Source organism: Malania oleifera, chromosome 1 (assembly GCF_029873635.1).
Source record: "Malania oleifera isolate guangnan ecotype guangnan chromosome 1, ASM2987363v1, whole genome shotgun sequence".
Classification (NCBI taxonomy): Eukaryota; Viridiplantae; Streptophyta; class Magnoliopsida; order Santalales; family Ximeniaceae; genus Malania; species Malania oleifera.
In genome coordinates this window covers 148,146,736-148,168,357 of record NC_080417.1, presented here as the reverse complement: position 1 = coordinate 148,168,357, position 21,622 = coordinate 148,146,736, and the positions used below count along the sequence as shown (strand labels likewise).

At 36.2% G+C, this 21,622-nt stretch overlaps 1 protein-coding gene across 9 annotated transcripts; it reads right to left on the bottom strand.

Moving 5' to 3' along the window:
- Positions 1 to 1,404: 1,404 nt before the first annotated feature.
- On the bottom strand, positions 1,405 to 21,363 carry LOC131160310 (RNA-binding protein rsd1-like). Of its 9 annotated transcripts, none has more exons than XM_058115861.1 (6): positions 21,162 to 21,341; positions 20,284 to 20,329; positions 18,239 to 18,707; positions 16,770 to 17,862; positions 9,934 to 10,158; positions 1,564 to 2,008 (listed from the first exon to the last, which is right to left on the bottom strand). In XM_058115861.1, exons 4-6 carry the CDS (start codon positions 17,858 to 17,860, stop codon positions 1,870 to 1,872), a joined length of 1,455 nt encoding a protein of 484 aa, XP_057971844.1. In that variant the 5' UTR covers positions 17,861 to 17,862; positions 18,239 to 18,707; positions 20,284 to 20,329; positions 21,162 to 21,341; the 3' UTR covers positions 1,564 to 1,869. The 9 variants fall into 9 exon arrangements, with proteins under 9 accessions (XP_057971908.1, XP_057971844.1, XP_057971890.1 ...); XM_058115907.1 differs by having other exon boundaries at positions 9,934 to 10,155; XM_058115872.1 differs by lacking the exon at positions 18,239 to 18,707 and having other exon boundaries at positions 21,162 to 21,361.
- Positions 21,364 to 21,622: the final 259 nt, after the last annotated feature.

Sequence of the window (21,622 nt, the reverse complement as noted above, 5' to 3'; positions counted from 1 at the left end):
AGTAAATTTTATAAAATTGTGTTTGGAAACATAAATTCCAAATCTCAGATTGCTGTTGCAGTAGAAGTGCTCATATTCATCGCAATCATGCACCTTTGCTCATTAAAATATGCTTTCTAAGATCTTACATTGTGAAAGAAACTGCCAATTCTGTAATGGTTCAGTATCATTCCCTTCAAGCCCAGGAAAAAGGAAGAGAAAAGAAAAGGACTAGTTACTTCAGCATCATTCATTCCACAACTGCACCTTGGGTTCTTGAATTCTTCAACCTCTGGGTTTCCACCAGATCTTTCAAAGCATAACCTGGACGCCATGACTATAGACTAGGAAATTTGAACTCAAGGGGACCAACAGGTCATCTGGAAGCTATGACTATGGACTCTGATTTTCAATTCATGCGGACCAGACCTGATGTTCAGCATACCCTTTTTGTTAAATCACCATAAAATTTCAACAGGGTCATGCATGTTCACTTCTTTCCCAGCTTCAATAATCCGGGCATGCCCTTGAGGGTAAGGTTTTAGGTTTTTCCTTGACAAGATCCAAGAGAAGAAAAATAACAATTAAACAGAAATACAGCAAGGCACTGGCTTTGTTATCATCCATGAGGAAATATAATTTGATTGTCATTATTAATTGGGACTTTATGCATGTGTGCATGTGTTTTGAATGGGAGGGGAAGACTAGTCATTTTCTAGAATATAAATCCTTGGCACCAAACATCCACCAAAAGCATGCATGGCTCACCTAAACCTGTGGCATTTGAGTCTGAACACACAGCAAAATGAAGGCGAATAATAAAGCAACCATATACATCTGCTGCAAGAGTTTCTCAGCCGTACCTAGAAAGAAAAAAGTTCAAAATAGCAATCTGGCAAGGAGGAATGTACTTGTTGAGCACTCACTGAGCCAAAGGATCGGGACAAAGTGATTGCTTTCAGACTAAGCTCCCAAGCGTTGTACCAAAATTATAATTTGCACCCACCAAAAGATCTGCTTACTGAATTCCAGGCACACAAATGGTTCAACAGAAATACCAAGTAGGTGAGCACATTTCATTCCCAATCACCCCTAAAGAATACACATAGCCTGCAGCAAAAGAAGCAATCTCTAGAATGTGTTACAAGCAGATGGAGAAAGTGAGAAATGAAAGCGCACAAAATATGCAAAACACTAGAAATGGATTATGAATGTTGACTAGAAATGGATTATGAATGTTGACCACAGAAGGGTACAGTGGCACAATTGGGAACCAAGGGAAGGTAGCACAGTGCCTTACTTTAGAGCCCAGGCACTGAATAGATACATGTAACTCCCGAGTCCATTTAAAAACAGCAAATTGTGCAAGCATGTACTAATCTGAAAGTGCCCAGCTAGCTATAGTTGTATAATGGAGTCCAATTCTGACAAAAAGGTACTGAATTCTCATTTCTAACCAACAAGAACCCTGAAAGAGGATTTCATTGAACAGTTATTCCAGATAGATTGATTGGATAAATACAAATGAGCAACCAAGTGTAAGAAATTTAGTGCAGTAAAATTCCTCAAGTAACAATCTGCAACTAGTCGGTAACAAGATTCCCTTGAACACTGTAGTCATTAATGAAAAAATACAACAGAATTTAAATGTCCCAACTTTAAGATATTGAGAAAGCACATACAATAAAACATAACATCAAAATCCTGATGCTAAACTATCTTTTCCCAGGCATTCATTACCAGGTATCTTTATAAACCATTTCATGTCATCATCGATAGCAATGGTTTTACATAGTTGAAAAAGAAAAACCAGTTTTAGCAACATAGCGAAGTTGCATCAAATTTTGAACTCAATAACTAATTTGGATTAGGCAACCAGAACATAAAGCTTTAACGCCCTGAAGTTTTTGACTTCTCCACAAGAATAATCCGACCATTCCACTCAGTCTCATCAAGAGCCCTGATTGCTGCATCTGCCTCTTCATCCCTTTGCAAGGATAAGAAACCAAAACCACGAGAATCTCCCGACCTTACATATGGAGAAGAAAAAGCAAGCTTCAACCAACAGTATTTGCAGAGGAACTAAATTCAAATACAAGAATATAGCACTCATTCAAATGCTTATGTGTAAATAATAATTTGCAGACTTACCATGTAAAGCATTAGAAGGCAAGATAAACATTTAACTGCATTTTCAGTTCCAGAAAATTCCAAATGTGAAGGACATGGATATACACGGACTATTCCAAAACCATATTGCAATGTCAAGAGAGAGGCAACTCTACGTCATCATTTCCAGAATAATGTGAGCAGTCATTTCATGTTGGCCAATACTCCAGAAAAATCAAAACAAGAAAATGTGAATCTTTTGGAGTTAAAAGTCTCTAACTACCATCAAGGGTATGCATAAGTGTGTGGCATATGACTACCCTAATATCCAGATCAAACTTATCAAAACAGTCACCTTCAAGATCAATTTCATCCCACAATATTTCTTGTTGCACCTTTTTTTTAAAGATTCTCAAGTTTGACAAAGGTCTAGAATTATTTAAATGATTTCATGAAGTTCTATGGAAAGTTTTACATGAAAAACAATGAATATGCCTTTCTAAAGAAGTTTTGGAGCAAATTGCTATACACAAGAAACACCAACCAGGCGCTGATAGCACTGTGTTTAAAGCATAAAATAAATTAATGTCAGAATATCTTCATGTTGTGCTCCCTATGCCACCATGTTCCCATTATAGTTTTTAATAAGCTCATTGTAGCAGCTTACTAAAATGTCAAACATATTATTTGACATCTTCATATTTAAAACTACTTGTACACCAGTGTAATGCACGGGATTTATTTATTTTATTATTCATTATTTAAAATTCATTACCATAGGCATGTTGCTGTATTTCACACGAAAAACTTTCGAAATAAGCATCTAATATATGCTTAATCTAAATAAGGTTGCACCGCATGCTTCATTGCAGCAGCCTCTAATAGTCTCCATACAATTTATAGCTAACTTTTTAGTATAAACAGTAGGGCACAGAATAAACAAATTTTTATAATGTATAGATTCTCAATCACATTTTCAAGAAAACCAAGTTTGCTCTATGGCTTAGAACTTACAATTAGTAATTCCTAACATCTCTCAATCATTAATTTAAATGAAAATTTCATAACAAAATTGGTTGTTAGAATGCTTAATTTTGTTACTCTACACAAAATACAATATTTGTTGTAGTAATATATATTATGCATCTTCGTTTATCTTGTAAAACTGAAGGGGAAAACTAAAGAAAGAGACGAGTCAAAGAAGAAACTTGAGAAGCAAGTGGGTCAAATTGAAATTTGGTCTAAAATCATGATATTACTAAATTAATTAAGGACCTTGAGAAGAATGGCCACTCATAAAAAACTCAACATATTTTTAATTAAGTAATTTTTTTTAGGAAATAAATAAATTTATTGATAAATTGATACTTTGAATTTTTGGACATGAAAGTTATAAATATAGTGCTTTCATGAAAATGATATAAATGTAATATAATCAATGCAAAATGCTTTTTTTTTTTTAACCTTATCATGTAGAATTGTTATAGATATATCCGTTTATACTTAGTAATTATATTATTTTTATGGGGACCAATTATATATAGATCTGTTATTTCAATATCCTCTGGCGTCTCTGGGCCATAAAGCTCCCCATTTGCAAGGGTAGGGGGAAGGTTGTCAGTGTTGCTATAGATATATCCGTTCATACTTAGTAATTATATTATTTTTATGGGGACCAATTATATATAGATTTGTTTTTTCAATATCCCCTGGCATCTCTGGGACACAAAGCTCCCCATTTGCAAGGTAGGGAGAAGGTCGTCACAGCGTATGCCGCCTTACCTTTGTTTTTTATGCAAAGAGACTGTTTCTTTGGACTCGAACCAATGAACAAACGGTCAAAAAGGAGCAATCTTATCATTGATCCAAGGCCCACCCTCATGTTTTGTCAATATATAAATGTGTGCGCATTTATGTAGTAAAAGCCTCTCCATTTGAGTCAATAATAACACGTCAAAGAATAGGACCACCAACAACATTGGGATCAAGGTTGCTCTATGGCTTACAATTAATAAGTCCAAAAAACTATCAATTAAAAGTTTAAAATAAAAGTTTCCATACTACATGTTACTAAAATCCTTAGGTTTTATTAACCTACACAAAATATAATATTTTATCATAGTAATATATATTATATATCTTCATTAATCTTGTAAAAATGAAGGGAACAACTAATGAAAGAAGCAAAAACAACAAAGAAACTTGAGAAGTAAGAGCACTATGCAGACATTTAGTCTAAAATTGTGATATCATTAAACTAAATCAGAAGCTTAAGAAGAATAGCAACTTATAAAAAAGCAAACATATTTTTAGTCAAGCAATTTGTTTTAGGAAATATTTGAAATTTCAGAAACAATGATACTCTGATTTTGGACATGAAAGTTACAAATATAGTTCTTTTGTAAAAGTTATATAAATGTAAAATATAGTCGGTGCAAATAATTTTTTATCCTATCAAGTAGACTTTTTATAAATAATAACCATTTTTCCTACCACCTTTATTATTTTTATAAGGTTACAATAATATATATAGATATGTTTCTTCAATATACATATATACAAACATGCTCATGCACTAATGGATAGATAGATATTAGATATTCCTCAACAAGAGTCTAGATTTATGTAATGAAACCATATCTAGGTCAATAGTTACTTACCGTAGAATTGGACCACCAACAAACTTGGGACTAAGGTTCCTCTATGGCTCACAACTAATAGTTCCTAATATCTATCAATCAATAATCTTAAATGAAAGTTTCAATACAACATTAGTTTTTAGAATGCTTAATTTTTATTAACCTATACAAAATATAATATTTTGTTATAGTAATACATATTATATATCTTCATTTACTTTGTAAAAATTAAGCAGAAAATTAATGAAAGTGACAGTCAATGAAGGAACTTGAGAAGCAAGTGGATTAAATTTAAATTTAGTCCAAACTTGTGATATTACCAAACTAATTAAGGAGCTCCCTAAAATTTACCAGTCGAAGTCAATCCCAAACGAGCTGTGACTAAGATTCCCTTGGAGGTCAACTATGCCTGCCTCACTGTGGTGTCTGCATCAGACTTCCCTTTGCCAAGTCGCAGATGAAGATGGTGGATAAGGTGTGTGAGACACACTATCCTTCACATGCGTCGTCCAAGAAGTTGCAAGGGCAGGAGAGCCCCTAATGTTCTTCCTTTCGCATCTCATGGGCCTAGCTCTCTTTGGCCCACCACTTGCGCAAGTTGCAAGGATTTGGGGGCTAGACTGCAAATCCCTCGTGTTCAGCCCAGGTGGTTTCACTTTCAGCTTCCCCAAAAAAAAAACACCCCCACCTGGAAACCCAGCTGCCATACCCCCTTCCCTCCAGATGGGGCCCACTCACAACAGGTCCAGAAAGTCCAGATCGAAAAGGTTGATTCCCGTCTTGGCTGATCTGCAGTCACAGATTTGCTGAGTGCTGAAGACAGCCCCCCCTCCCTCCCTCCCTCTCCAACTTTGAGGGAATTTAATGAGATGGAATTAGATAGTACTGACTTCAAACCGCAGGTGTCCAATTGAGTGCTTCGCAAAATGAACTTGGTTGGTTAGACTATTGGGGTACCTTTTGAAGGTTTGGAGGAAAGAGCAATGCGATCATTTGAGGAAATAGAGAAGAAAAGAAGACAACTTCTGTCGAGGAGGGGAGGGGAGGGGAGGGGAGAAGGGGGGGGGGGGGGGGGAGGCGGGCATGCAAGGCCGAAGCCATAAGAAAGGCACAAGTAGGGAGGTAAAGAGATTGGAATGCTCGGTGAATTATGACAAACCGGAAGGGTATTCTGATTTGAGGGAGGGGGAGGCTGGAAGCATCCGAGTTGGTGATTTAATCCTATGTTGAGGAAACTAATCTCATGGAATGTGAGGGGACTAAATAAAACAAAAAAAAAACAAAAATATCTGTAGTCAGATCGTCTTTCTATGACTGGAAAGGGGATGCCGTTTGCTTTCAGGAAACAAAGGTGAATTCCATTGATAGCTGGTTGGTCAATAGTTTATGGGAATTAAGAAATGTAAATGGATTGCGCTGAATGTGACAAATAATTAGGGAGGTATTTTTATTATATGGAATGATCTGGTTGTGGAATTGCTGGATCATTCCATCGATGCCTTCAGAGTCTCCTGTTTGTTCAAGAGTCTAGAAGACAATTTTGTTTGGAACTTCACAGGGTTCTATGGAGTAAAGGGCCTTCTAGACATCTTTTATGGAATTAGCCCATGGAAATTAAAGACAAATGGGATAATCTGTGGGTTTCTGGGGGTGACTTTAAAATGATCTTATATCCTCATGAAAAGGGCTGGGAGATCATCCGAGTCTATTTGCATGCAAGAGTTTCATGATTTTGTCAATGTTTATGCTCTCATTGACCTCCCCATCATTGATGATCCTTCCCTGTGGTCAAATTCGAGGGAGAATCCTTCACACTCAAGGATTGACAAATTCTTAATTTCCTCTGATTGGGACTAACACTTCCCGAAGGTTACCCAGTCCTTACACCCTTGCCCTATCTCAAACCACTTTCCAATCCCCATTGACACAGAGGGAATCAAGTGAGGCCCAACACCTTTCCACTTTGACAACATGTGGTTAAAACATGAAGGGTTTGATGGTCAAGTCAAGACCTAGTGGTTCAAGCCACAATTTGAAAGGAAGGCCAGTGGCTGCCTCAAAATTGAAATTGCTCAAATAAAAATTGATGTGGTAGAACAAAAATGTTTTTGGCAACATTATTCTGAGGAAAAAAGAGTTTCTTGACAACATTAAGGGGCTGGATGAAAAGACAACCAGTGAGGGTCTAAAAGTGGAGAATAGTACAGAAGGCTTGTCCTCAAAAAAGATCTTGCCCAAGTCATCGCCTCAGGAGGAAATTGCTTGGAGGAAAAAATCAATGGTTATTTGGTTGAAGGGATAGGAATACTAGTTCTTCCACTAAGCAGCTAATGTGCACTGCAGATTCAATATGATAACCAGAGTAGAAGTGGAAGGAGAGATTTTGGAGGATGAAGGGGGTCAAAAGGGGTATTTGCAGTATCTTCAAAGCCTTGTATACCAAACTAGAGTCATGGGGACCAGCGGTAGATGGCATTATGTTTAGAAACCTGAGCCTCTCCACAGTTCGGTGGCCTAAGAGGGCTTTTGAGGAAGCGGAAATTGTTCAAGCTCTAAAGAGTTGCAATGGGGATAAAGCTTCCAGTCCTGATGGTCTTTAACATGGCTTTCTTCCAAATGAACTGGGACCTCTATATGATTGGATTTTTTGAAGATATCCATAGAACTGGAAATTTTGTGTCTCGTATCAACTCAACCTTTATCTCCTTGATTCCTTAAAAACCCAGCATTTGTAACACCCAAGACTTCTGCCCCATCAGCTTGGTTGGCAGAGCTAGGCTCAATATGCAATTTCAGAAGTTGTTGAAAAATAACAGCATGCCTTCATTGCAAGTAGGCAGGATGCTGGTCTGATTGCCAATGAAGTTGTGGATGCCTACATTAGGGGTGGGAAAAGAGGATTTGTGTGCAAGCTGGATATGGGGAAGGCTTTTGACCATGTCTATACTCTTAGGACAATGGGTTTTGGGAAATCTTTGTGCAATGGATTGATCAGTGTAACTCTACCCCATCTTTCTCAGTGGTGATAAATGGCCGCCCTATTGATTTCTTCAGATCGTAACGTGGTCTGAGACAAGGTGACCCCCTTTCTCCCCTTCTGTTTCTCATGATGATGGAAGTTCTGGGTCTTATGATAACAGATGCCAATGAAGGTGACCTGCTCAAGGGGATTAGCATCAGAAGGAACAATGACTACGCAAATCACGCATCTCCTTTTTGCAGGTGAGACTATCATCTTTTGTAAGGAATCGTTTGTGAGGACGAGCCTAAACAAATTCTTAATCTTAGATGCATTATCCTCTGTTTCGAAGTGGTTTCATGCTTAAAAATGAATTTGGCCAAAAGTGAAATCATTATAATCGGTCCTTTTCTTGCAAGTCTCCTTGGCTTTAAGCTCAGATCCTTCCAATAGTTCAAGGATACGGGTATTTGCGACCCCATTGTTGGCAAGTTCAAAAATAAACTTGCTGGATGGAAAATGAACTGTTTTTGTCAAAGGGCGGTAGATTCACACTCATCAAAAGTACTCTGTCCAATCACCCAGTTTGCTTACATGTCTCTTTTTCCTATCCCCCAATACGGTTGCCAAGCTATTGGAGGGCATCCAAAGAAGAGTCCTTTGGTGGAACACGGGTGACATTTTAAAATATCACCTCGTTAGATGGGGGATGGTTAAACAACCTTTGCAAAAATGCGGTCTTGGCCTCAGATCCCTTCTTATCTTTAATAAGGCCCTTTTCTATGGAAATGGCTTTGGAGATTTATCACAGAAAAATCACTTCTAAAGGGATGTCATTTCTATCAAGAACAGTCTCATAATGGTTGGAACTCTAAAGAATCAAAAGAAGCTCACAATACAGGTGTTTGGAGATATATCATAAGGGAATGGGAAAAATTCTTCACTCATTTACTTTCATGCGGGGAGTGGAGACGATGTGTTCTTTTGGCATGATATCTGGTGTGACAAATCCCAGATCAGCTCCTCTTGCCCTTCCATCTTCAAGCTAGCTTGTGACAAAGATGCCCTCATTAGCCAACACCTGGATTACACCAACCAGGAGAAGGTTTGGAATAATCCCATGAATAGGAAAGCTTTCAATTGGGAGCTTGATAATCTTACATATTTTTACAGGTATCTTAGAAGATTCAGCCAGGTCACTTCCAATGAGCCCAAATAGGTTTTGAACAAGGATGGAAACTTCACGGTCAGCTCTTTCTATAAACATCTTAGCTTCTTGACAGGGTGTAGCACCAACTTCCCAACTTATTTGGAAAATGGCAGGCCCTATAAAAGGTTGCTTTTTCATATGGGAAGCAACTCTTAGAAAGATCCTTACCATGGACAATCTTCAGATTTAAAAAAAAAAAAAAAAAAACACTTTTCTCTTGTCAATAAATGCCTTTTTATGCCTAGAGCAGACAGAAATGGCAAATCATGCCATTCTCCATTGTTCATGGACCATGAAAATGTGGAACTTAGCCATCTCCATCGTCAAGTAGACGTGGATCACAACAACTATGGTGGCGGGTGAACTATGGGCTTGGAAAGGGATATGATCAAATAAGGAAGGAAGAAAGTTGCTCTACCTCATTCCCCTAGCTATTTTTTAGGGGTGTGGAGGGAAGAGAACAAAAAAGCCTTCGAAGGTTTTCTTGACACATTCCAGTAAGGGATGTTTCTCTGTTGTTGTTTCCTTTGTACTTGGGTGGCACCCCCTTGATGCCTCTTTTTAATAAAATTTCTCTATGTTGATTAAAAAAACAGCTATCTATTTATATTTAGTAACTATATTATTTATATGGGGGCAAATTATACATATATATGTTTTTCAAAATATAAATATATATGTACATAAATAGGCACATAGATTAATATAATATGTCTATATCCACTGCTATTAAACCAACTGATGTAATGTTTAATAATATCTTTATAATATTCAATTCAATATTTACTTAGTTTTAAATAATATTTCATATACAAATAACTAATATTTAATATGACAGTATTCATTATTTGAGCCACGAGGCAATCTCTCAACAACTGCAATGGTGCTTGCATGTTAAATATGTGGGTGTGTGTAGCAAACTATTTCATCTAGAATAAAAAAAATATTCATTTTTTATTTCCATGATTAAAGAAATATATCAAAAGAAAATAAAGCGCATCATTTACCAAAAAAAAAAAAAGATATGATAAGCATACCTCTTATCCCGAACAATACGAACATCCCTTACACGACCAAACTTCGAGAACTTCCTCTCCAAATCTTTTTCTGTAGTCAAAAAGCTGAATCCTGCAACAAATAAATTTTTCCCAGGTTTCCCCAATCCAGTACTCCTATTACGAGGTGGTGACCATGGTCTGCGTCTTGGAGATCGATGGCGAGAATGATAAACTAATGGAGATCTGTGCCTTGGAGAATACCTTCTAAAACAATAAAACAAAAAGAAAATTACCATCATTATTACAACAAAAAATAAAAATAAAACACACACACACACAACATGATCAACATACTAGAGAGTAGGGCAGAGTCATGATGTTAGCTTCCACAGCAAATTTTCTAATCTAAAAGCAGGACAGTGAGTATGCCTGGTTCTGATCCAGGACCATAAACTAAAAAAGAAGAGGATGCCTCAGCACCCCACCCCACCGCCCCACAACTCCAAAAAATAAATTAATTAATTAAAATAAATGAATGAATAAACTAGAAAGGTAATACACTGAAGAAAGGGAAAAAAACAAAAAAACTGGGGTATGGATCAATCCTGGGGACTAGATGCAGGCATGGCACCAGAAATCTCCTAAAAATTTCATCGGTGAAGCATCTAAAATTTACTTCCCATCATAGCACTGTCACTTCAACTCTTCACAAAACAATGCAATGTTCTTTGGACAAAAAGAAGTCAATACCATTTGGAGCCCTAGCCGAAGGAAGTTATCCATGTGATGCATAAAGAAAGAGAGCTCCTATGACATTGATAACATTGATCTCTGGCATTGATAACACTGGTGATGACTGTATATGTCAATAGCAAAGGATGAAAATTAAGATGGCCCCTCATGGAGTACTTGCCTTTGGTACGAAAGAGATTAACAGGAAATAAAAATCCACAAAACTCCATAAGGCAGTGATAGGAATTTCAGACTCTACTTGAACAAAATAACACCCCCAAAACTGTGTGCTTGCATAACTGATATTCCATTTTTTTTAACAGGCAAATACAAGAAGATCCTCTCATGGCACCACTATAGTTCAACCCAAATATAAAACCAAAATTTACTAATATATAGTATCTACAAAATAAATGGCGGCCTCTGTATTAGAAAAATGTTGTCCTTTCCAACCAAAAACACAATGTGTTAAACTTTTAATCCGCCTTTTCTAATTAGTATTAAGAGATGCTTCTGCTCCTTCGGAAGCCCTAAGGTTTCATCAAAACATATTACCACAAAATGCTACACCCTATCAAACTGCAAATTGGTACAAATGTCCTCAAACAAGGTACATTTTTTCTCCAGAATGCTGAATCTAGAGATCCAAAGTATTAATTTTTATCTTTTCCACACAATTTATATTTTTTTAATAGAAGTGAAGAATTATTGTGTGATAATTCTATTTTTAGCCACTGTTAATCAATTTCACAAAAGAAAATCTCTTCTAGATATAGAAACATCTGATATACACGAGTCAATACACATTTCTCCTCAATATATCCATGTAAGCATACCACTAATGTACCACTTTAGAGCACGTGTTGACCAAATCTTTTCGCATTCTAGGTAACATTGCTCTAAATCATTCAGAATATACTTAAGAGGGATAAGTTCAACAATCTTCTATCTTTATCTGAAATTCATAATGGAGGGAAATGTTTGATGCAAACAAATTGTGAAAAGAATTTCACTATTAAAATAATTCATCAAACAATTGTTGGATAAGCTCAGCAAAAGAAGATGAGGAGATAATAAAAACAGCTGACTTAATGGGGATGATAATGTGGATAGTAAGAATGCTATGTTTCATTTTGCAAGGTGCATGTGCATAGAAACCATTTTCAGCCTTGCTGGAAGAAAGTGCCCAAGAAGCTTGTAGACTTTCATTTTCTGCCTCAGTAGTCTGAAAGAAGGATGGTGGAAATTGATGGCAAGGTTAGTCCACACCATTTAAAAAGGATTGCAGCATGCATGAGTATTGGAGGCAGGTAAATTTTTCACCATGTTCTAATGGCAAGTAAAGACAAGAAAGGAAGGGTGGATCTTCAAATTCACCATAAGAGAGCTTCTGTCATGTACATAAACTATATGGAATTCTAGTTACTAAGCTTATGCAGTATGGTCCTGCTAATGGGATCAGAAAAGGCCTTGAGAAGTTAAACTGGGAGATGATATTCACTAGGCCCTATATCTTGAAAATTTTCCCACTTTTTAATAAGTGGAAAAAGTGGTTCTATATCTTAAAACTTAAACCTACTTCTTTAAATAGTGAACGCATGGCAATGTTTAAGGATCTTATACATGTATCTTGAATTTATAGCTCGCAGCCTGGCATCATCCACTTCCTGCTTACCTTGTCACTGAGATAAGAAGGAAATTCATGAAGTGTTCTCACTTGGGGTAAAACAAAGAGCACTCTTAAAGGCACAGGGAAGAAGGAAGAGGTATTTCTAAAGACTTTGGTAGAACTTTAGGATGGAAATATGATCCATGGAGAGAAGGAATTCATTGTAAGAACGAAACTGATAAAAACAACAACAACAAAAAAACACCAAGCCTTAGTCCCACTAGGTAGGGTTGGCTATATGATCTTTTTCCGCCAATTTATGCGATCATGGACCATTTCTTTTGATAGATTCAAGGATATTAAATCCTTACTCACTACCTCCTCCCAAATCATTTTAAGTCTACCTCTACCCCTTCTACTACCCCCCACAGTAACTAAGTCACTCTTCCTCACAGGTGCACTATGTGGCCTACATTGCAAGTGTCCATACCATCTGAGACGTCCCTCCCTTACCTTATCTTCTATAGGAGCTACACCTAATTTATCACGAATACATCCATTCCTTAATTTATCTTTCAATATCATACCACTCATCCTTCTCATCTCGGCAACTTTTACTTTTTGGATATTATGTTTCTTCGTCGCCCAACATTCCAATCCATATAGCATAACTGGTCTTATAGTTGTCCTATAAAACTTCCCTTTCAATTATAAGGGCATTCTACGATCACAGAGCACACTTGAAGCACTTCTCCTTTTTACCCAACCTACTTTAACTCTATGCATTACATCATCTTCAATTTCTCATTCAGCTTGCATAATAGATCCAAAGTATTGAAATCTACAAGTGCTATTTATTTCTTCATCATAAAGTTTAACTTTGTCTCCAATATTCCTCTTATCATTATTGAAATTACATTTCATATATTCTGTCTTATTTCTACTTATCCTAAAGCTTCTAGATTTCAAAACTTCTCTCCATAATTCTAACTCAGTCTCTACTTTGTCTCTAATTTCATCAATTAATACAATACCATCTGCAAACAACACACACCATGGAACCTCCTTTTGAATACTTTTAGTCAATTGGTCCATCACTAAAGCAAAAAGATAAGGACTCAGAGCAGATCCTTGATGTACACCTATCGTGATTGGAAATTCTCTAGTTTCTTCGTCTATAGTCCTTACACTAGTCATTACTTCATCGTACATATCCTTAATGACATTGGTATACCTATTACATACACCCTTTTTTTCTAAAACCCACTATAGAACTTCTCTAGGTATCCTATCATATGTTTTCTCAAGGTCAATAAATATCATATGCAAGTCCCTCTTCTTTTCCCTACACTTTTCCATTAATCTTCTTAAAAGATAAATAGCTTCTGTGGTAGATCTCCCAAGCATAAGACCAAATTGATTTTTTGAGACCTTCGTTTCTAACCTTAATCTTTGTTCAACTACCCTTTCCCATAATTTCATCGTATGACTCATAAGTTTAATTCCACAATAGTTATTACAATTTTGAATATCTCTTTTATCTTTGTATATAGGTATTAAAGTATTTTTCCTCCATTCATCTGGCATTTTCTTAATTTTTACAATTGTATTAAATAAATTAGTTAACCATATAATTCCATTATCACCTAAGCATTTCCAAACTTCAATTGGGATGTTATCTAGTCCCATAGCTATCCCATTTTTCATCTTTTTTAGTGTAAACTTAACTTCGTTAACTCTAATTTTGCGAATAAATCTCATATTTTTAGTCTTTTTCTCATTTGACAATTCTAAGTTTAAGCCTTCTATTTGGTTTTCATTAAATAACTTACTAAAGTAACTTCGCTATCTTTCTTTAATGTCTTTGTCCTTAACCAAGACAATATTATCCTCACTTTTTATACATTTTACATTTCCTAAGTTCTTACTTTTCCTTTCTCTAACTTTAGCAAGTTTAAATATATCTCTTTCCCCTTCTTTTGTACCTAATCTATAATACAAACTATTAAATGATTTATATTTAGCTTCACTAACGACCTTTTTTGCATCCTTTCTTGCCTCCCTATATTTTTCAAAGTTATCTCTATTTCTACATTTTTGCCACGTTTTATACCAAATTCTTTTTGTCTTTATGATCTTTTGTACATCTTTATTCCACCACCAACTTTCTTTGCTATTCAAGAATCTTCCCCTTGATTCACCTCTGTTTTACTATCTTTTTAATAGAGCTAACTAATCCATTCCAAAGAGTATTTGTATCTATCTCATCCTTTATGGTCCAATCTCCATCTTTGATTATTTTATTTTTAATTTTATTACATTTTCTCCTTTTAGGTTCCACCATCTAGTTCTCTTACACTGGTTTATTTTATCATTTTTCTTCCATTTTTTAATGCATATATTTAACACTAAGACTCTATGTTGTGTGGTTAGGCTTTCACCTGGAATAACTTTACAATCCTTACATGATAAATGATCTACCCTCCTAGTTAAAAAATATATATTTGACTTCTATTTTGTCCACTTTTAAAGGTTATTAAATGTTCTTCTCTTTTCTTAAAGCAAGTATTCATTATACTAAAATCATATGACATAACAAAGTCTAAGATCATCTCCCCAAACTCATTTTTGTCTCCATATCCATATCCTTTATGTATCCTCTCATAATTTTTATTATCTCTTCCAACGTGTCCATTCAAATCTCCTCCTATAAATATTTTCTCAGTCCCTGGTATGCCTTATACTATCCATATCTTCCCAAAATTGTCTCTTAAGATTTTTTGTTAAGCCGACTTGAGAAGCATAAGCACTAATGATATTTATTATCTCTTGTCTTAATACCATCTTGATTTTTATAATTTTGTCCCCTACTCTAGTTACATCCACAACACTATCTTTTAAGTTTTTTATCTATAATAATGTCTACTCCATTCTTATGTTTTTCTTTTCTAATGTACCAAAGTTTAAATCTTAATTTATCAATTTCTCTAACTTTCTCCCCCACCCACTTAGTTTCTTGAAGGCAAATTGTATTAATTCTTCTTCTAATCATTGTATCCACAATTTTCATGCTTTTACTCGTAAGTGTCTCTATATTCCAAGTTGCTAATCTAATCCTAATTTCCTGAACTAACGTCTTTACCTGCCCACATCTAGAATGATGCAAGAACCCTAACATATTTAACACCGTACCCGGGCGCTGACACAGTGCGTCACTTCGAGGCGACGACCTAGCCCACCCTCACCCACTTTTTGCTACAAACGGGTGGTTCAAGTGCAACACGTCGCTCGTAGGAGACGCCCCAACAAATATTTTGTAAGGATTCATATCATAGTGATCTGACAAATTTTACACTGGCTGTCAACTACCTAACGCAACCCTCCTCCTTTACCCAGGCTTGGGGCCAGCTGAGTGTGAAAAAAATTAAGACATTAAGTGCATCACAGGCGGAGTTAATGAAACTGATAAAAAGCATCCTGAAATAAACGACAAGTGCTATCAATCTTTACTACAGAGCACTGAGAACCTCTGTGGTAAGGACTGAAACAACACTGCTTGATTAAGTGGTTGATGAGATTTTGCATAAAGTTAAAGAGCTGATTGATTAAGAGGCTGGGAGTTCGCATAGGGGAAAAAAATTTGTCACAGGCTTGGTAGCAGGGAGGTGCACGGTCAAAATAGATATTTCTGAACACACAAGGGACTAGATTCTGGAAAGAATAGGTAATGAACGTTTTCTTTCTTGTACTACTAAATAATACTCGGGAGCAAACCATCAGCTGGCATATGGAAGGAAAAACAAGTCATTTTTTGCAGCATAAGGAAAAGAAAAGATAATCACGTATGGCTAAGACACCAGAACCTCATGCTGCATTTGAGAGCATGGATTTCAGACCTTCGATTTGGATTTGGGAGGATTTTGACAAATTTCAATACAATTTTATATTACATCTTATCCAAACCTAATAGAAATCCAAATCCAATGCTTCTCCAAACATAGGGTTAAGAAATTTGTTCACTCAGATTGAGTCAAGGATAGTGTTGCACAAGTCAATCTTATTAAGCACACTCGTGAGGTTTACAGTTTACACTAAAACAAGGAATGGCAGTTGAACAGGATTTGATTAACCACCAGTGACAAACAAAACCCATTCAAAGATTATCTTTTGTGTAGTTTATTTTCCAGTTGGAAATAAAAAATCACAGCCAGATTATCTTTTGTGTAGTTTATTTGCCAGTTGGAAATAAAAAATCACAGCCTATTATTAAATTTTTGTGTCACTGCTGAAAAATTTAAAATTAATTATTATTTTTTCAATATAATTGAGGTAGAAAATGGTACATTGTTTTAATTACTAACAGATGGTTACCCAGGCGATTGGCAATCGCCCGCCTTAATGAAAACCCAGGTCAGTTAAGTCCCACATCTCTCCTCAAGAGTGCTGAATGGCTGCCAGCTTGAGATTTGACATTCGTTACCTTTAGTTTAGAAGACGATACCCTGTAACAACTCAGAAAAGAAAATAGAATTACCTTGGGGATCTTCTGCGATGATCTCTTCTGTAGGGAGACCGCGATCGAGATCGATCATGATAATCTCTTTTGTGCCCAGAAGAGGAATCCCTTCGTCCAACAGGGGACCGAGACACTGACCTTTTCCTTCTTCGATGCTTTGGAGATGAATGGTGGGTTCTTGGTGATCCAGTTATGTGCTTCGGAGAATAATGACCATCCTTCTGCTCACAACCTTGCAGAGAATTGTGGGGAGAAGCAGAAGTCCACCTACCAGACGGTAACAATTGATCAAGGGAGGAAACAGCTTTACTAAGATCAGATCTCTCAGGCAAAGAAGAATGGTTCTGCCCACACAATCTAGGTGAATATGATGGACCACTGGGAGACTGATGTGTGTAAGGAGACCTCTCAGGTGAAACTGATGCTTGTCTTGCTGTCGAAGGTGAAATTGAATGTTCGAGTGGTCTACAAGGACACTGCTGGCTAGAATGGAGCATGTCAAACTTTCCACTCTGAGATGGGGACATTTTGGAGAAGTGATCATTTTCACTATTAGAATCTTTATCAACATGTTGTGACATTGGAGAAGACAACACTTTTTCCACCTGGCAATTAATAGCTACCTCCTCTTTGTCCTCACATTCAGATCTATCAAACTCATGCTGTGACTTCCCTGAAAAGAATTCGTTTTCTTTTGCATTTTGGGGAGATGAGAATGGTCTATCTGTATCAGAACTGTCCTCCATCTCCTCTCTTTGGTTTGCAACCATTGGTAAAGCAAATTCCTTTGAAGGGGCAGAATTCTCAGTTTTTACTGAAACATCATGATGAAATTCAGAGGTTGCAGGAGAATAATAGTCATTATAAGGAGATTCTGCATTCCCATATCTTAAATTAGCATGCAGTGAGGGGGACCCATGTTGCTCCTCATCGTTTAGATCAACTAAAGTTTTATCATTCATTGCTAAGTTTGTATAAACACACTCTTCAGCCTTTACATCTTTATCAGCTGCAAAATTAAGGTCTAATGTTCCAACCAGAGCAGATCCGTCTTCTTTCTCAAGATTGCTTGCTATTTCAAATCCTTTCTCTGGAGAAGCCAAATCCATCACTGCAAAAAGTTCCATGAAGTAGAACAAAACTAATAAAGCAGATGATTTTGCAGAGAAAAGAAAGAATATCTGTTTGATTTCCATGAAAAAAATCATTGATGCCTTGAAAAAAATCACAACCTTAAGTGACAAATCAAGAGGAGAAGCCAAACCCATCAACACACACACAAAAACCCTTCAAGAAGTAGAATATAAAATTTTAGAAGGAAGTAATTTTGCAGGTAAAAGAAAAGAACTTGCTTGAGTTCCATCAAGGCATCAATAACCTGTGATGCCTTGAAATCATGACAGGTCATAATTCCTTTTTTTTTTTTTTTTTTTGATAAGTGACTTTGAGTCATAAATGATAAATCAAAAATAAAAACTAGATCACACCTTTTAATAATCTTAGTTACACAAAACTCTTTATTAGGTGGCGCTTCCACTGAAAACCTCGGCACTTCTTGCAAATAAACTTGATAACCACTCAATCACAAGAGAAACCCACTCTTGGCACCACAAACCCCACTTAATAATCTTCAAAATACTTTTACAAGGGCCATGGTTCATATGATATGCCTAAGAATTTATTATTACTAATTGAATAAAAAAGAAGTTACAATGTAGTTTTGCAACTTCTTATGCACCGTGGTTTGAAAATATTGTCTTTATTTAATTATGTTAGTTTGCATGTTGGGGTTTGTCGTATATAGTTTTATAATATTATGAATATTTATGTCTCCAATATCCATAATTTACATAAACACTTTCTAGATCCATCAATTCTTTGAGACTTTTGACTCTTCAACATCTCGCTGCTTCCCTGCAGCCGAAAGTGCTTCTGCTCCATGCAACTATCAAATACCTATACAGATTTATGACAAGGAATAAGAGACTTGGATGACATTTCTTAGGTATCTTTCAAACTAATTGCACAAGAAATAATTCCTTTATATTTTTAATGAGGCAAACTGCTTGGAACAAAAGAACTTGTCATGATATTGACTACCAAATGTCTTGACAAAGTTTCTCGTAAAAAAAGCTATGACAAAATCTATTTCCTAAATTTGTCATTGTAGAGAATCCCTGTATTCTTTTTGACATCGTTATTTCCTCCATTGATATACACAATTTATCTTGCCATTTCTGTTTTTTTTTTCTTTTCTTTTGGTCTCATAAGTCCTTATTATCTACCAAAAGACATACTATTATCCAAAACTAGTTGTGTGCACGAATGCTCTATGCATGGCTTTAATTTTTTTTTTTAATGAAAGTACACATGGCAATTTATGATGAAAGAACTTATATTTACAAATGGGAACTTGTGAGTAGAAAATTTTTATGACGGTGATTGAGACAAGTTAGCTAAATTTTTAAAATGACCTAGAGAATGTGATCGAGTTTTCCTTTAGATCAATAGAAGGGTATTTTGGTATTTCACTCAAGCATCCACTCATAAGAGGATTTTTTTATATGGTATATAGATTAGATGTTTCAAGAAGCCTTTAGTTAGAATTATTTTCTTAATGTCAAAATTACCTTAACAATGAGTTTTTCAAACTTTTCCATGCTCCTCCTTGTTCCATTTCAGTCATAACTATATATAATCATGAGGTGAATGGTTTGTGCTTTTATGGTTAGTGTTTTCGAGCGTGAGAGGCAAGTGTCTTGAATTTTCATTCCAATTGCTTTTTGGCTTAGAGAAATCCTATGATAGGGTACCTAGGAAAGTTGTGAATTCTAGAGGGGGGGAGGGGGGGGGGGGAGTATGCATACTATAGTCATTCTAGATATGTACAATAGTGTAATGACTATCTAGGTGGAGAGTTTGGAGAATTTCCAATAATAATAGGTGTGCATCAAGAATCTATTTTGAGCTCTTATCTTTTGCATTAGTGATGGATGAACTTGGTGTATCCAAAATGAGATTCTTCGCAGATGATATTGTCTTGATTTATGAAACAAGGGGTGGAGTAGAATCTAAGTTAGAATTACGAAGGAAATCTTTAGAGTCCAAAGGTTTGAAAATCAGTAAAAATAAAACAAAATATACGAAAAATAATTTCAATTATAGTAGGAGGAATATTGTAGAAAAGATTAAACTTAATCAACAAAAAATTAATAGCACTGGTAGAGTTTAAAACCTTGGAGTCTACTATGGAAGTTGAAAGAAAAATTGAAAAAGATATAATACATAGAGTTAGACCAAGAACAGGTGTTTAAGGCATGTTGTGAGATCTAGAACACACTTAAAATTAATTTTATAAGACGGCTACAGCCTACAAGACTAGCTATGCTATATGGATAAGGATGTTGCTCAACTAAGAAACAATATATCAAAAAAGTAAAAGTTGTCAAAAGTAGAATGCTCAGGTAGATAAGCGGTATAATGTTAATAGATAAATTAAGGAATGAATATTCATAGTAAGGTAGCATAGCACCTCTACAAGATAAGGGAGAGACTACGATGGTTTGGACTTTGGACCCCTGCAAGTGCACAATGAGCTAATTATTGTTAGTGATAGCAAAAGGTGCAGGAATAGACCTAAAATAGCTAGGAATGAAATAGTGAAAAAGCATTTAATGGCCCTCAAATTGTCAGTGGAAATTGCCCATGATTGTGTAAATTGACAGAAAAGGATCCATATAGCAAACTCCAGCTAGTGAGACTTAAGGCTATTGTTGTTGGAATGGGAGCAGAATCTAGTATTGAAGGATGTTGTCACCATTGGATTGGGACTCATTTTAAGAGCAACTATGGTAAACCGCACTCACAGCTGGAATGTTCACTCAAGCAACCCAAACCCAATTGAATACAGGAACTGCTGCTGAAGAGGTGGAAATACAAGCAAATTTTTAAATATGACTTCTGTGTGAATCCTATTTTCTTTCTTGATATTAGTCTCTCTTTGTTCCTCAATTTTTCAAGGGTTCTACACCATGCTAACGGAATTCTCGAAATCTAATCTGAGTTGAAGTCAATCAAAAAACTCCCAAATCATCCCAAGCATACAATTATGCTCCCCTAAATCCCCCCCCCCCATCCAAAAAATAAATAAATAAATTCCCCCCCCCCACTGCCTAGCTTGCTCCGCTGGCGTGCTAATGAATACCATTGAAAAACATGGCGAAAATCGACATTATTGGCAGAGAAAAACACCACGTGCTAGTGAATTGAAACCAAATCCTGCGATCGAACAAAACAGAATAAAGCATGCGAAAGCTTTATCTAAAAACCCTATAATTTTAGGGGAAAAAGGCAGTCTGACAGAACACTACAGAGTTCCACAATTTCAGAGACAATTATGTAGGAATTTACCTCAGTTCGTTGTTTTCCCGGCAATATGTTAGCGTCGAACAAATTGAAAATGTCAGTCCTCAAAGGTCGTTAATGGCGGAAAATAGAACCCCGAGGGCGAGGCCGAGAACGAGGGAGGGAGAGAGAGAGAGGTTTTGTTAATGGGTTGTCGGTTTCTTTTGCGGGTTATCGGGTACATAATGGGACCGGGAAGTGGTTGCAGACTTGCACTCCTGCGGACTCATTTTTATGGACGCTGGATAAAAACCTCGTTTGGGCTTTCTGAGAGGATAGGTGGGTAATGAATATGAGTTGGGCCCAATTAGTGTTTCAGGGCCCATAACTCAATCAAGCCCGGGCGGACAGATCGAAGCCCAAATGCCCAACCAGCCATGTTGAAACTTGAGTATTTGTGTTGGTTATTTCCTATTGAATGTATATTGTTCTAATTTTGGCAAGGAATCACAAGAGATTTGGAATAA

Coding starts and splice junctions, on each gene's coding strand:
- LOC131160310 (XM_058115869.1), bottom strand. CDS start 17,860: ATGGATTTGGCTTCTCCAGAGAAAGGATTTGAAATAGCAAGCAATCTT. Junction 10,159..16,769: donor CATCGCAGAAGATCCCCAAG/GTAATTCTATTT, acceptor TTATTGTTTTAG/AAGGTATTCTCCAAGGCACA. Junction 2,009..9,933: donor CGTATTGTTCGGGATAAGAG/GTATGCTTATCA, acceptor TCCATATGTAAG/GTCGGGAGATTCTCGTGGTT.